The sequence below is a fragment of the Cuculus canorus genome, chromosome 1 (genome assembly GCF_017976375.1).
Source record: "Cuculus canorus isolate bCucCan1 chromosome 1, bCucCan1.pri, whole genome shotgun sequence".
NCBI lineage: Eukaryota > Metazoa > Chordata > Aves > Cuculiformes > Cuculidae > Cuculus > Cuculus canorus.
Genome location: NC_071401.1, coordinates 2,857,361 through 2,873,009, shown reverse-complemented (window position 1 = coordinate 2,873,009; position 15,649 = coordinate 2,857,361). Strand labels below are relative to the sequence as shown.

Here is a 15,649-nt window from a genome sequence, read left to right as displayed (position 1 = left end):
CATCTCTATAATTCGGCTACATTTATATCACACTCTTATTTAAACATTTCTGTTTTTGAAGGAGCTGTTACCTCTAATTCCTGGTACTCCTTGATCTCCTGGCAAGCCTTTCAACCCTGGGAAGCCAGGGAGCCCGGCATCTCCTGGAGGACCTGTTGCTGCTTCTAAAACTTCACCAGGAAGGCCCTTCAGCCCTGCTGCTCCCGGAGCACCGGATTTTCCTGTGAGGCCTGGGTGTCCCTGCAGTCCAGGTAAACCGTTCGGGCCTCTGTCTCCCCTGGGCCCCGTAAAACCTATAAATAAAACAGATCAGGCATCGTAGGGTTCATTACAAATGCTGGAGTCCAAATCCTAGATACACTGTCATAACGCCTTTTATATCATTGTAATTTCCCATAGTTCTTAGCAGAAACCCGTAGAATCAAAAAATGCATTATATAAATGTTTTTCAAACCACGTAGCATTTATAAGAACATTTCACCAAATATAGAAACTGGCAGAACTTAACAGGTTCCCCCTCAGGATATCTAGTGCCTGGGTGATAAAAGACATAGCTCCAGGCACAGGCGCTTCTATGTAGCTCTTTTGACACAACTATTGCAGCATTTTATAAACATCTTATTCTTTAACAACAAAAAAAACCCCCAGTTCCTGTACACAAAATCCTGGTTTGATATGCAGCAGGGGAGATATTTCAGATATTTCAAGGAGTCAAATCTGAGAAAAACAAATGAGGAGTGAAAGTATAGTAGTAAACTGGGAAGACCTGTGGGAGCTGCCCAGGTAGGTCATTGCTGTTGCTCTTCCTCAAGGGGACAATGTCAATCGCTTCATGCTCTTGATGGAGTGCCACTGTCCCCGTCTTCCACCCTGCAGGTGAATGACCTGGGACAGGTCCCCAGTACCACAACTGATATGGGAAAAGCTTTTTGTGGACTGGGAAACTGGACCTAGACTGGAAGTTAAGTCCAAACGCTGATGAAAGACAGTACGGAAGACTGCAGAAAATTGGTCTGAATGCTGATCACCCTGTGGCCTGGGAGCTATATGGTATCGGAGCCCTAATTTAGCATTTAGAGCACTCTGCAGAGCTTAGGAGGGGGAAATATAGGTTCATCATCCTGTCCTACACTGCACAGAGACGTGTTTTACGATGCATCCCTTGCCTATTGATCAGGATGTGGATCAGCTCTTCTTTTGCTTTCTCTCTCTCATCTACAGATGCTGTAGATGAACCTAGAAAATACTCCCACGTTGTGTGCTGCCTTACAGTGAAGCAGTACTTAGATATTGGATTAGGGAAAGTTTGCAGCACTTGGGTATCGTTGAGGCTTAAGGACTTGAAAAACAGATGGAGAGAATTTCTAAAGAGCTCCTAAATTAACTCTCATCAATGGTTTCTGAATTGTGCTATGGAATAAATTCAATGACCAAATTAACCTGGTCAGCCACAGGGAAGTGGTAGTTTCAGGCATTAACTGTTGCTGGACTGACTGATGATCCATCAACGTACTCACTGCAGCTTATTTGTGCATGCAGTGGCACTATTTTAGGCTCTGGCTTACTGTCTATGAACAGATCAACTATCCATGCTATTAATTGATGTGTCTTGGGTATTGTGGAATCTCTGGAGAGATACAGAAGCACTGGGATTTAATCTGCACCTATTACAGACAAGCATTAAATATGACATGCACTGAACACTTGCAAACACTGGTTGGAAATGCAGCCATCTATGGGGAAGGTTAGTAGCAAGCACTCTGCCTCTGATTTGTCCAGTATAATTACACTAATTAAAAATTAATAGAAATACTATTATTTTATTCCTTTCTACATGATCATTCCATTTGGAATCTGAAGTATCTTGTTACTGAATTTCTTTATCTCTACGTGAGCTTCACGAATTTTTACCGTCACATTTATAGTTTTGCACTACAAAGCAGATTTAAAAAAGTTTTTCCTTTTTACCATTACAGAAGTTGCAGGAAATATTTTTGGATTTGAGAAGTAGTAGTTTCATACAATAGTTTTTTTGTTTGAATGTCAAAGAAAAGATAAGTGAAAATGTATCTGGAATCATGTCTTTGTGTTTCAGTGACTGTAGTAAAGGGGTCAAAAGTATATAAAGAATGACTAATTATTTCAAGATACCTGGAGGACCTGGCAATCCTTCCCGACCTGGATCACCTCGTGTACCATTTAGCCCTGGGTATCCCATTGGACCTGGATCACCTGGGAATCCTCTTGCACCTTTTGCACCTAAAATATAGAAAAGAAAGTAAGAAATTGTGATCTGAACAAATGAAACAGAAATATACATGGATTGTAACAAAAGGTGATGGTAAATATCATCATGATGTGTTTCTGGATGCAAAGATGCTATAGTGTGTATATGTATATATATAAATATATATAAAGCTACTATACTGTATTTTTTTTATATATATATATATAAAGCTACTATACTGTAGCTCTTTAGCAGTATTTAAGATCCCAAGTCATGGAACAAAAATCTAGGCTAAGTGGTCTTACAAACACAGTTTAACCTGATTTAAAGACTAATCATAAAATCATAGAATCACCAGGATGGAAAAGAACTCTGAGATCATCGAGTCCAACCATACCTATCTGCCACTAAACTATATCCTTAAGTACCTTGTCTACTTGTCTTTTAAACACCAGTAGGGATGGGACTCAACCACCTCTCCGGGCAGCCTCGGCCAGTGCCTGATGACCCTTTCAGTGAAAACTTTTTTCCTACTGTTCAACCTGAACCTCCCCTGGCACTGCCTCAGATTGAACATAGGTCACTACAAAGTTCTGCACTGGGCTAAGCAAGGGATTTTTCCCAGTTTTTGGAGGGAAAGGAGGCAAAACAAATCTCAAAATTACTAAAACATGTAAACTGATAAAGACAGAGAAAGGTATGTTAAGGAGCTTACCAAGAATACAAAACATAATGCACATGAAAACAGCATTAGTTTTGTTACAGCAGTCTTACAGCTCAGTGTTAAATCTGAGTGTATTTACTGAAAGAAAAACCTTCAAGCTCATGTGAATGAAAGAATAAACAAATCATCATACTCAGAAAAAGAATTACAATGATGGCGAAGAAAAACCTTCACAAGCATTGATCCTAACAACAAGCTAAGGCGTTAGGACTAAGGAAACATAGATCAGAGATACAAATCATCTTGTGACAGATAAAATATTCCCTTTTAAGATCCATCAGACTGTGACAAATCAATCTATCAATCCATGCATACTATAGTAAAACTTGTGCTCAAAAAAAGCAAGCTTGACCTTAAAATTTATAGTCCAGATTTCTGACCTTGGCTAAAGCACACAGGGCACTGGAATGGGAGCATCAAGAATGTTACATTTCCCAAACTCTAAAGGATCCAGTTATGGATTTTGTCAGTATCTTTACCAGTTGATGATGAGAAGGATTTACTGAAAAACAACTTTACTGCTTAGGCTGGGAGTACATAAGCTTGTAGGAACTATCAATGCTAGTGAGAGGTTCCTTCTTTGAGGTCCGTCGTTACGACTACTCAGCACACTGTGTCTGTTTCTCTCAATTCCCATCTCACGCAGTTCTTCAGACTCTGTCTCTACTTCTCATTCCTCTTCCTTTTGGAAAAAGATGAGGAACTTGCAGTGCTGGGATGGCCCAGGATCATGAGATGGTCCCTCTGGGCTAGGGTGGACCAGCTCTGCAAGGATGGTGTGTGTGGTTACACACAGCACAATGACATTGTGTCAGACAAGCTGGCCCATTACAACAAGCAGTGTTAAAGACTTTAGGCTCACAGTGGCTGAAGCGGCTCTATATATCATGAGGAGGAACAGTAAGAAGGATCTGACAGTCCTCCATTGCAAAACTTTATCACCCTGCTTTTGGAAGACAGGATGCCTACTCTGCTCTGAGAGACCTTAGTATACTCTCTGCCAATAAACAGGCGGACTCTGTACACTTTCACTTAATTGCACGTGGAGAATAGCAATTAGGCTGTCCTTTCTGTCTTCTCTTTCATGGCTGATGCTCATTGGCAAAGGCAGAATCAGTTCAGCCATGGCGCAGCCACCTCTGCTGCTTCACTGCTTAGAGCACAGAATCACAGAATGGTTTGAGTTGGAAGAGACCTTAAAGATCATCTAATGTAGTGAATGTGTGAAACAGAAGGTGATGGCAAAACATTACCCGTGGCTCCTGGTAGTCCTGGCCTGCCTTGAGATCCTTTTGGTGGCCTCACACAGCCTGCGCCTGCAATCAAAGATGGTTAATTACATCATATGTCCTCATATGCTGTCTCTCTTCAGCTCTGCACCTGCAGTTGAGACACCATTGAAGCAGGTAAATGCAATTAACAGGCAAACCCCTAATTTTATAACAAAAGTTTTATTCTTCATTAAAAAAACCCAAATTGCTCATGGGTCACATTTTTTGGGGAGCACCCAACTGAGCTCCACCCAGGAGCTGCTCTTCTCTCTGTTTTACAGAATCTGTGGTGGCTGCTCCAGTTAGACTCCCGGATGATTGCATTTTTCAGAGTAATAGAGACAATTTTCTTTCCTGTGGGCAACTTACACCCCTGAAGCAAGCCAATCATTTTTTTGTACAAACAAAGGAGCTTTTTCTTAACATGTTAAATTGCACTGAAAATCTTTGCTCAAAGTTCATCTTTAAAAAAAGTAGCTTAAATTTTCTTGGGCACCTAATCTTCAGGACTGTTGTTACAGATTGCACGGTAATCAGTATTTTGTCACTCAGCAGTAATGAAATAAAGAATTTCCAAATTGCAGAGCTAAAACTACAATCGTTTTAGAATATGTTCAATTAGATTAAATTTAGAGTTATATACAGTATATATGTGTGGTTATTTGTGACCTGATGTTCAAATAGTTTACAATCAAGAGCATCCAAAGCAGTCATCAGAAAGAAAATCATGGAATAATAGAATCATAGAATGGCTTGAGTTGAACGGGACCTTAAAGATCATCTAGTTCCAACCCCCCTGCCATGGGCAGGGACACCTCCCACTAGATCAGGCTGCCTAAGGCCCCATCCAACCTAGTCTTGAACACCTTCAGGGATGGGGCAGCCACAACTTCCCTGGGCAACCTGTTCCAGTGCCTCACCACCCTTGTACTGAAGAAATTTCTCCTTAGGAATATCAAGCCATAAGAGCAGTGGAAGACTAAATATTATTCAAGCTATTTGTATGTACAGTACCTGACCATATTGGCTCGGTTCCGTCTCCTCTAGAAAAGTCTTCAACAACTTGCCCACAGTCTTTGAGCAAAGAATGGGAGATGACAGTTAGTATTTAAAAGAGAAAAACCATAAAATGCTCTCAGTTCTAACTAAAATGCCTATTACAACATCCATGATGTATTCTCTTATGTATTACGCATACATGAAACAAAATCAATTTGCTATAACATTCTGAAACTCTTTATCCATATATTAATTAGATCAAAGCCTGGAACTTAACCCTAGCAGAGTCCGGAGGCTGTGTCTCATGCACTGTGTGGGCTTGATGAGCCAAGCACCTCAAAGCTGAGCAAAAAAACCCTGAGCCTGAGCTCTTGTGAACGTAGTCCTGGTATTCTTACATCAGAAGGGACTTGGAAAGCTGCAGAGATAGTGTGGAGAGTTCTGAAGAATGAATACACCCTCTAGCCAATTAAAAGATTATGTTGGTTGTGGAGGACCAAAGAACACCACCTGTGACCACTCTGGATATTGCTCCACTGCCTCTAATGGCTTGAAACCTGAAAGATTTACTTGCTGGCACTAACGCTTTCATTCATTCTATTTCAGTACCTGACATGAAACTACTGAGACTTCCGAACTTTTTCCTTCTTTATGATTTCTGGACAACTAATACAAAAATTCCTTTTTACCCACATAACCCCCCACCAGATGCTGTCTTTTCAACAGTGGTGCTGTACAATTCAGTAATGATCTCTTATGGCTTTGATGTAAGACAGAGTGATGTCTCTTACCTAGTTGGCCAGGGTCTCCTGGTGGACCGGGAAGACCTGGAGGTCCAGGGCTTCCATCTTGTCCATGGTCACCTGGAAAACCCCGGTACCCTTTTGGACCAGGAAATCCTTCACCTGGCAGGCCTGCTTCTCCTGGAAAGCCCTTTGGACCTAATTCACCTGGAAAACCAGGATCACCAGGGAAACCTCGGATACCATCACCCTGCGGGAAGTGAATGGAGGTGGTCACTCCTGATTTTGCTGAGAAACAAATAAAACTCAAACATTTGAACAACTCTCATGCTGCCCCTTACAGGCAGCAATTCTTCAGGTATTGCATCCCAGCTTTTTAAATCACATTGTAAATAAAGTATACTTCAAATAATCACACTTTTAATTTATACCCCATGGCAGAAAAGGCACGAGAGAAGCACTCTTGAGGGAGCAATTCCCTAAAAAGACTGGCTAATGAATGGCACTTGGGTGATATGAATCACTGCTGTGGAGAAGCTTCTTCCCTTCTTGAAAAGCTGCAAGTGTGTTTTGGAAGAAACCACATGCATTGCTAGAGATGTTCTGGTGTGGCATTTAGTTCAGTGACCTTGAGAAAAGGTGACAAAAAATTGTACTCAAATGGATAGATTTTTTTCTTTGTCTGTTAGTCTAGTGATATTTCCATGATATTGTATCAACATCTTATGAATATCACAAGAAACCATTTCCACCCTCAGAAGTAATAGAAAGTACTGTCTTTACTGGTAGTAAAAAGCGTTGTGTTCCAGTCTGGACTATATAGCTCTGGCCCATCTTCAAATATGATGCAAAAGCATCCTGGTGGTCCAACCTCTCTTAGACAACATTAGAAGGAGTTGAAATAAACCACTAATTATCACAAAATAACCACTAATAGCAAACTGTTAAGTGGGATATACACGGCTACTTAGTTGATTAAATAAAAGAGACACAGAAGTAAAAGATTGTTCTAAATATCCTGAGAGTAAAACTGATATTTGATATACCAGCAACTAGCACAGCTAGCCTAGCTGTGCAGCATTATCTGAGGGACAAGGATAGCCTGCTGATCCTAAGTTTAGTTCCTTCAGAACTAAATGTATTAGTAATTGAGTGTGGTGGAAATGATTTAACTGTATTTGCTACTTACTGGCAGTCCAGGCTGTCCTGGTGAACCATCTAATCCATCTCTGCCTGGGAAACCATCTGCACCTCTGATACCAGGCAGTCCAGGATCTCCTCGGATTCCTTTGGTGCCTAAAAAAGACTTTTCGTTGTGAGACTAATCTCTCAAGAAAGTTGTAAATAATTGCAAAATAGACAAGACATGAATTTTTACTCTACCTTTAGTTGTTATGTGGAAAGAATCTCCCTTTTCTCCTTTTGGTCCAGGAAATCCATCTTGACCCGAAAACCCCTAGTGTTACACACATTGGAAAAAAATGAAACAAAGCCCCTTAAGAAAGAAGTATAAAGATTTGTATTTCCACTGTCCTGCTTAAAAAAAAAAAAAAAGAGTCTCATTGAATTTTACTGCTTTTCTGTTACATCTATGAATTATTTCCTCTATGGCAAAACCATTCTTGTGCTTGAATCTTTATTAATATGCTTTAACTAGGACCAAGGTCTATGTGGCACAGTAGGGGCGCTTCAGCATGAGGACAGCTTTGGGAGATCTGTGGCTTTCCATGAGTTTCCATGGCTCTGACTGAGTTTGTTTTTGTCATGTTTAGAAGAGCATAAAGCACTAACTAAAAACATCACGTTTGCTCTGACATCTTTGCTTAAATGAAATTCGGCTTTGGGTCAGCTTTACAAAAATTTTATTCTAAAATCTTGAGAGATGTAACTTTAGAAGACAGTTCTGACTGTGAGGAATCACGATGCAGTTGTACATAGTACAGCACTTTTAGATATAAATCACAAGCAAGCAATTGTAAGCAAAGCCCTTTTCTTGGGGTTAGTGAATGGTGGTTCTTAGAGAGACTTAATGTATTGTAAACAAGAACCTTGTATTTCATCAGTTTGACATGTGCATCTTACTAGCAACAACCTTAAGTTACTACTGGAATTGAAACCCTTGAAGATGATAAGATAATGCCCACTACTACAGGTTCTGCTGAAACAGCTTGTTGAAATGGAAAGGAAACTTAGGATTATGTGGAAATCTTTCACTCTTCCCAAAACATCCTACTTTCACCTCCATCCTAGCAACATTTGGCTTTCAGTGTTTTGTAGATAGCAATTAGAAAGCTATTGAACCGGAACATAAATAAATAAATCCCACTTTTAATCATTTTTCCACGGAGAATAGCTTTTTTTTTTTTTTTTTTTTTCCTAGTAGGCATATAAAGCTATGCACTAAAGAAACAAGTATCTCACTTTTGCTCCAGGGTAGCCAGGATTACCATGTGGTCCTTGATCACCAGGTTCTCCTTTCCTCCCAGGCTGGCCAGGGGTTCCTGGAAAGCCAGGAGGACCAGGAGGGCCAGTAGAGCCCCTTCTGAGTTCTTCACCCAAAAGGCATTTACTGCAATCCCCTTCTTCACCTAAGGAAAAGATTGGAAAGAAGAAAAAATGCTCTGTCACAACAAAAAGACGTTTAGCTGCATACATTTTATATATAGACTTGAGAATACTTGAGTAATTTCTTAAACACACCAGAAAAGTACTTTTTCTTACAAGGAACTAACACAATGTTTCCTTGAAGTGTTAGCCCCAGTGCAAATTCATTGGTCCTTGAGCATATAATAGTTCAATAAACTCAGAATGAATACAACTGGAGCTTTACACAATGCATAATAGCAGATCATCTACTGAGTAGTCTGTTATAACCTACCTTTAGGTCCTTTTAGTCCTCTTTGCCCAGGGAAACCTTGCACGCCAAATCTACCTGGTGCCCCTTCCAGTCCTTTTAATCCAAAGAGTGAACCTGGAAGTTTCATTAAATAAAAATGTAAATTAATCTGCTGTAAACTTACTTTTCTTCTCTTTCCTCCCTATTCCTTTGAGCTACACTGCACTTGCCCTTTTCTGTTTCCCCTAATGTCATTTACCGTCTAACCCAACCTGTCATTACCTATCCCCTGGTCTCTTCCTCTCTCCCTACTCTCACAGCTCTCCACACTTGTTTTTAGTAACTTCCATCTCCTATGGCAGCTGATCTTTGCCATTCTTTGCTCTCCATCATCCATCATCCTGAATTCCTTTACTCCTTTCTCTCAGCACAACTTGCTTGCAGTACCATAGACCACCACTGGATCACCTCCTACATATCCTCCTCCCCACTCCTGCATATCCTTCTCCCCACTCCTGCATATCCTTCTCCCCACTCCTGCAGTGTGGTACTTTTCACAGAGGCACGGTATAATCTCAGTCAGATATGGCCTTTGAGGGTCCAACCTTATTCTCAAATCAGGGCCAACCTCAAAGTTGAAGGTAGCAGTAAGATACCCTTTAGCTTTCACTTCTCCAGGCCAAGGAAGAAATGCAGCTATCTCAGACACTCCTTGACACTCATATCCTCCCCCAGCCCAAAACAGACCTTCTTTTCTTTCAAATGACTCCAGGAACATCTGAAAACCATGCAAACCTTCCCTTCCTTGATGAACATATATGACTTTTCCCCTGTGTGTCCTTCCTGCCACCAATTTAATTTCATTCCTTCAATCTACTTCTCACTTTTCCTTGACCACAGCTATCGTTAAAATAAGCACAGATGTTCCTGTGAGTTCTCACTGTCTCTCTTCATGCACTTACCAGGGGCTCCAACAGGACCAGGTGGACCACGAAGTCCTGGTGCGCCGTGCTTACCCGGAAACCCAGGTGGGCCCGCCTGGTAAGAGGGAGATCCTAATTCACCTTTTTCACCTTTTGGTCCCATTTCTCCCGGTAAGCCTGGCTTATCACCATCCGCTAAAAGAGAAACAGGGAAGAATTGCAGAACAATTTCTTAATGATGCTGCTCAAAGAGCTGTAATAATAGAGTGGTAGAATAGTTTGGGTTGGAAGGGACCTGAAAGATCATTCAGTTCCAACCTGCTGGCCATAGGCAGGGACACCTCCCACTAGATCAAGCTTCCCAAGGCCCCATCCAACCTGACCTTCAACACCTCCCAGGGATGGGGCAGCCACAACTTCCCTGGGCAACCTGTGCCAGTGCCTCAGCACGAAGAAATTCCTCCTTAAGTGTAGTCTAAATCTGCCCCTCTCCAGTCTATACCCATTGCCCCTCGTCCTATCACTATGAGCCTTTGTAAACAGTCCCTCCCCAGGCTTCACGTTGGCTCCCTTCAGGTACTGGAATGCAGCAGAAGGTAAAGTTCATGCAACTGCATGTGGCACACAACGAAAAACAGGCATTTAGCACAGAGCAAAAATGGCAACTACCCTTTTCACTTCAGCAAATCAATAGCAGTCACTGAAGCAAAGCTCTGCCATCATTCCTACTTCAGTTGTTTTGCCAGAAACCCATTGAGGATGAAGGAAAAGGATCCTCTCAGGTTTTGCCACCCTGTACTGTGCATTAGACAATCCATGGGTGTACTTCCCCACCCTGAGCCTGTATCAGTTAAAATTTGCTATAAAGTTAAGCTGTTGCAACACACATTGCTGGGATATTACCATCAGAGAATCCAGGAAGACCAGGCAGCCCACGATCTCCCTCCTCTCCTGGATCACCCTGTAGTCCAGAAACACCTGGAAGGCCTGGATCACCTCTTGCACCTGAAAGACATCCCCGGTTCCACAAAATACATGTTAGTGTGATGCTGTTTGTGACCCATAAGTGCTGTAGTGTGATACACTGCATTTTCTCAGCTCTTTACAAGTAAAAATTAGGAACTTCAGGGGCTTCAGAATATTAGAATTTGTAATCATTTCTTAAAGGTAGCTTTTGAAATGCAAAACTCTGATACCTCGGGCTGCCTCAGCCTGAATAAAGAAATATATCTGAGAGATTTCTGTAAAGCATGGCCTGTGAGCCATGGTATGGAGCCACCAAGCTTAGGAAGAAGGGGAATATCCCTCAGCTCACTAATATTCCCGGGAAGCACAGAAGCCAAGCTCTCTGAGGAGAGTCCCTCCTTTTTCTACAAGAAGATGCCATTCTTGTAGAAAAATATGTGTTATTGTTATGATATGTGAGCTTTCCTCTGCTCCTCTGGACCAAAAGCATCTGCCTGGGCTCACGTATTGACTGCAGAAAGTATTGTGCTCTTGTCAGAGATCATCTGGTGTGTCACAGAGGACATATGGTGTGCCCAGCCCTCTGCCTGCTTCCTCCCCTCTCTACGCAGTCTCTCCTGCTCCTAAAAGCCTGATATGAACAATGTTTTGGGTCTTTTGCCTCCTTTCTCTGGGAAGAAGGGAGCCATTCATCATTGGACTCTCTGGCTTTCAACAGGACTAGTAAACTCAATGGTACGAGGACCATCCTTGCTGTTTGCTGGCACTTTCCATGGAATAGACTTGGCCTTGGCAAACTAGTATCACCTTCTGCATGTTTCTAATCTGGCCAGCCAGAGCCACCACAGCTCTGCAGGACAGCTGTCAGTGGGTGCCTAGTGAAAAGATCACAAAGGAAAGCTGCTAATTTAAAAAAGGAAAAGAAAAATCCCCTTCAATTCCTCAAGGGTTTGGTTTTTTTTATTTTCTATGTGCTGTCACTGCTGCATTTTATCCACGGTGTCTGAAACAGGATGCAGAAGACAGACTCCCATTCTTCCTCTCTCTGGACAATGAAAACACAATTTTTGCTTTTTTTTCCTTCTCCGTGGACACCAGATCGCATGGGTGCCTTTTGTTTAGCAATCCAGCTTCATCAGCAGAGACAAAGAAGCCACCTGCTTGCAAAAAGGTGATTAGGGGACTCTCTTAGAAGGCATTTATAGTTTCTAGAACAGTTTAGCAAACCATAGTTTTTTTAAGGAGTTGAATTCTCAGAATTTCATGCTTTTGATCTCTGTAGAATGCAGTAAAATGCAGCTAAGATAAGCAATCTAAGCAAAGAAGAAGTACCTTTCCTTGGGATGCGGGAAGGAAAATAGGAAACTGGTCCTGGAGGACCGACGTCGCCTGACTCCCCCTGTTAACAGAAGGTTGAAGTATCACACCTAAGCACATCATTCTAAAGGATTTCTTTCAAAATGGAAAGATATGACCATGAAACACAAAAAAACCCAAAGTTTCTAAAGCACCAACATGAATTTAAAGAAATCAGAGACAATTTAAGTTAACAAACCACATATATGGTTCTACAGTGATGACAAACACAATTGTTATTAAATGACAGAAAAAAAAGAAAAAGAAGAAAAAGAAAAGAAAAGAAAAAAAAAGAAAAGAGAAAAAAGAAAAGAGAAAAAAGAAAAAAAGAAAGCTAAGTATCATCTGGTTTATTGCTTCTAGCAAGTGAAAGCAAAGCAGTACCTTGCTTCCTCTAGGACCATAGGCACCTGGTGGACCATCAAATCCTGGAAACCCCTGTAATACACATAAAAATTATTGACTTTTCCTTTATCAGAAAGAGAATGGAATTATTTGCTCAGTAGCAGCTGGCTTTGTCCAATGGTAGTGTGAAAAACTATGCAACAGAGCTGAGCGGTTTTTCTCCCTGGGGGTGTAGGAATTTTGGTAATACCATTTTCATGTTCCATCTCTTGGACTAAGCCTTACTCCTGTCAAATTCCAGAAGGACCTGCCATGGTGCAGCCTCTATCACCTCTGGCAGTGGTGCAGATGGAAGGAGCATCTACACTTGCACGGTCTCCTTGGAGTCTGCAGGATGGTGGAAGGGAAACGGGATCCCCCCCATGATGGTTGACTTTGAGACACACGGACTAGGTGGCCAGAACACACTAACCTGTTGCAAGAAGACTAACTGAGTCTGAATCATTATGAGTGGACATTTTCACTAGAATGCAAACAGCGAGCAGCAAATAGCACTGAAATATGCAGATTCTTCCAGCTGTTTTCCAGGTGGCTGCAGGCTGTTTGGCCAAAGATGGGCTCCTTGGCTGAATGAAAACAACTCAGGACCAGCCCTGAAGGTACCTTCATCCACCTCTCCCATCCCTGGGAACACCATATCCCTGTGAAAATTTTCCACCCCTACCCCAGCAAATGTTATAATATTTAAGGTCCTGTCAACTTTGAAATCCAAAGCATGTGGATTAAAACACGTATGATAAAACAATATGTCCTATCACATAAGAGCATATTTCAGCTCCTGGGGTGCACAGAGCAAAGTGCAGATTTCAGTGACGCTGATATAGAAGAGACGATCTCTTCTGTGTGCTTTACTCAGCTCCTTGACAACTTTTGCTCTCTACAGAAAATGTTCATCTGTAGTCTGGAGAAAGACTGATGTTAAAAAGTGAACAGTGGCCAGACCATCAGCTAATACCAATTAACACAGTTTCCCTGGAACCCGTAGATTTGTATCATTCACATTTGTATAGTTCAATTATTAGCCAGTGTTTTAAAAATTCAGCATCTCCTGAGTTTCACAGTGGGCACAACTCCTACACAGAACTCGAATGTTAATAACCAGCTCTGTAAGTCACTTGGGCAGTTTTGAAGCACTACAAACACCACAGCTTTCACTGAGATGCTACAAATGGGAACGTAGGCTTCCAAGACCTTTCCTTGATGGCAACAGAATATCACACCATTACCAAATAAGCTTCTTGAGAATCTGGAGTGAAATCTCTTTACACTAGGTGGAGCTGGTGGTCTAAAAGTGAAGCCAGCAACTTTCGTAATTAACTGCGACTTCATCTGTGCGAAGACAGGACTTAACCATAACCATCCTTCTATTTTTCTTAAGTTTGCTCATAAATCAACAAAAAGGAGGTCGTAGGCATCAAGTAGGCTGTCCCCTCTCATATAAATGTTATACAAGAATCACAGAATCATAGAATAGTTTGGGTTGGAAGGGACCTTAAAGATCATCCAGTTACAACCCCCTGCCATGGGCAGGGACACCTCCCAATAGATCAGGCTGCCCAAGGCCCCGTCCAACCTGGCCTTGAACACCTCCAGGGATGGGGCAGCCACAACTTCCCTGGGCAACCTGTGCCAGTGCCTCACCACTCTTATGGCGAAGAAACTCTTCCTTATGTCTAGTCTAAATCTGTCCCTCTCCAGTTTATACGCATTGCCCCTCGTCCTATCACTACAAGTCTTTGTAATCTTGTAGTCTCTCCCCAGCTTTCTTGTGGCTCCCTTCAGATACTGGAAGGTCACTATAAGGTGTCCCTGGAGCCTTCTTTTCTCCAGGCTGAACATTCAAACCAATGTACCTAACACTAAAATTGTTGCCAAGCTTAACCTTCAATAAGGGGAAGCCACTGATCATTTCTGACTGAAGAATGAACCTATGTTAAGGTCAGCCAGTGGGCTTTAACGGGTTTTGCATCAGCCTCTCCACATGACATATTACTGAGAGCATATTCCCCTCCATACCAGCAGGCTTTGTGTTTGGACTGAATCGCTGGGCAAATGTTACTTTTCATCATTCATGTATTTTCATGGCTTATGTGTTTCATGTTATTATTGTTGTGCCTTTGTACAAACAGAACAAATCCTTTAACAACTAAGGATGGAGAAGCATGGAAAAGTCACACATCCCACAGCTGTTTGAATATCTCATGGACGTGATTTCTAACGCTAACTGAAGAAGCCTTTTTGTAAGAACAAATAGAAAGTATGAGCTCTTCTCTGTCCGACAGAATGGTATTTTAAATATTTGGGTATGTTTCCATGGGGACAGAGATTTAACTGGTATATTTACCAGTTGCCTTCTTTTCTTCTTTTATAATATTCAAGATATCCATACATCTCAACCCCATCTGGAGAAAGCTATTAAAAAAGTAAGATTCTGCATGTAGGAAGAAAATTACAGAAATTGTAGCTGCAGTAATGAGAACAATGAAAATTACACCTCCCCACAGTGCTCTTAAAACATGCTCATGTTTTAAGCAAACCAGACTTCAATTATAGGGACTTTTTTTTTTCTCACTGATGAGAGAAATAACTGACTCAAAATTACAATGACGGATCAATCCAGGTGATATTTGTTAGGCTACAGCTGGTTTAATTACAGGCAGAATTTGTCCTCTACAGTTTATTTTTCAGAGAGATTGTCTACATATGTCTTAGAAACAATAATCTTGTATAAAATACTCACTCTTTCTCCAGTGAGTCCAGGAAAACCATTGATTCCAGGCAGTCCCTATGAAGACACAATGAAATTAGCAAAATAAAGTGACATCCTAACACTCTAATGGTTAAAAATCATTATTATTTCATAGATAAAATAAAACTAACAGTTTGAAACTCCTAACAGAGTTCAGATACTTTTTCAATGAGATTGATGTATGGTGCAAACAGAACAAGTCTGAAATTGAAGCTGGTATTTGATTCTCTTAATCGACACATTGTAAATTGACCATGGAGATTTTGAAGATGGCTGAGATTTTTTTTCCAAATGTACACAGAGTACTGTTCCCACCCTGTTTAAACACTCTCAAAACACTGCACCCAAAAAAGCATCCACAGCTGCTTCAAGGTAGTAGCACTTAATTTAGCTTCTTTCTGTCGTCACAAATAGCCAGACCAAAATTCATGTTTGTTAACCGTGGTCTCA

General features: G+C 41.4%; 1 protein-coding gene across 2 annotated transcripts in view; it reads right to left on the bottom strand.

Annotated features, from left to right (window-relative positions):
• Nucleotides 1-15,649, bottom strand: part of COL4A2 (collagen type IV alpha 2 chain) — a 158,231-nt gene that overhangs the window by 24,518 nt on the left and 118,064 nt on the right. For both annotated transcript variants that reach the window (XM_054076435.1, XM_054076428.1), the window contains exons 16-29: nt 15,191-15,235; nt 12,430-12,483; nt 12,022-12,088; nt 10,627-10,728; nt 9,763-9,918; nt 8,843-8,935; nt 8,386-8,552; nt 7,348-7,420; nt 7,154-7,260; nt 6,013-6,214; nt 5,237-5,296; nt 4,205-4,267; nt 2,152-2,259; nt 72-293 (exon numbers count right to left, since the gene is read on the bottom strand). In XM_054076435.1, the coding sequence (XP_053932410.1) occupies nt 72-293; nt 2,152-2,259; nt 4,205-4,267; nt 5,237-5,296; nt 6,013-6,214; nt 7,154-7,260; nt 7,348-7,420; nt 8,386-8,552; nt 8,843-8,935; nt 9,763-9,918; nt 10,627-10,728; nt 12,022-12,088; nt 12,430-12,483; nt 15,191-15,235 (1,519 nt within the window). The remainder of the gene's footprint in view (nt 1-71; nt 294-2,151; nt 2,260-4,204; nt 4,268-5,236; nt 5,297-6,012; nt 6,215-7,153; nt 7,261-7,347; nt 7,421-8,385; nt 8,553-8,842; nt 8,936-9,762; nt 9,919-10,626; nt 10,729-12,021; nt 12,089-12,429; nt 12,484-15,190; nt 15,236-15,649) is intronic.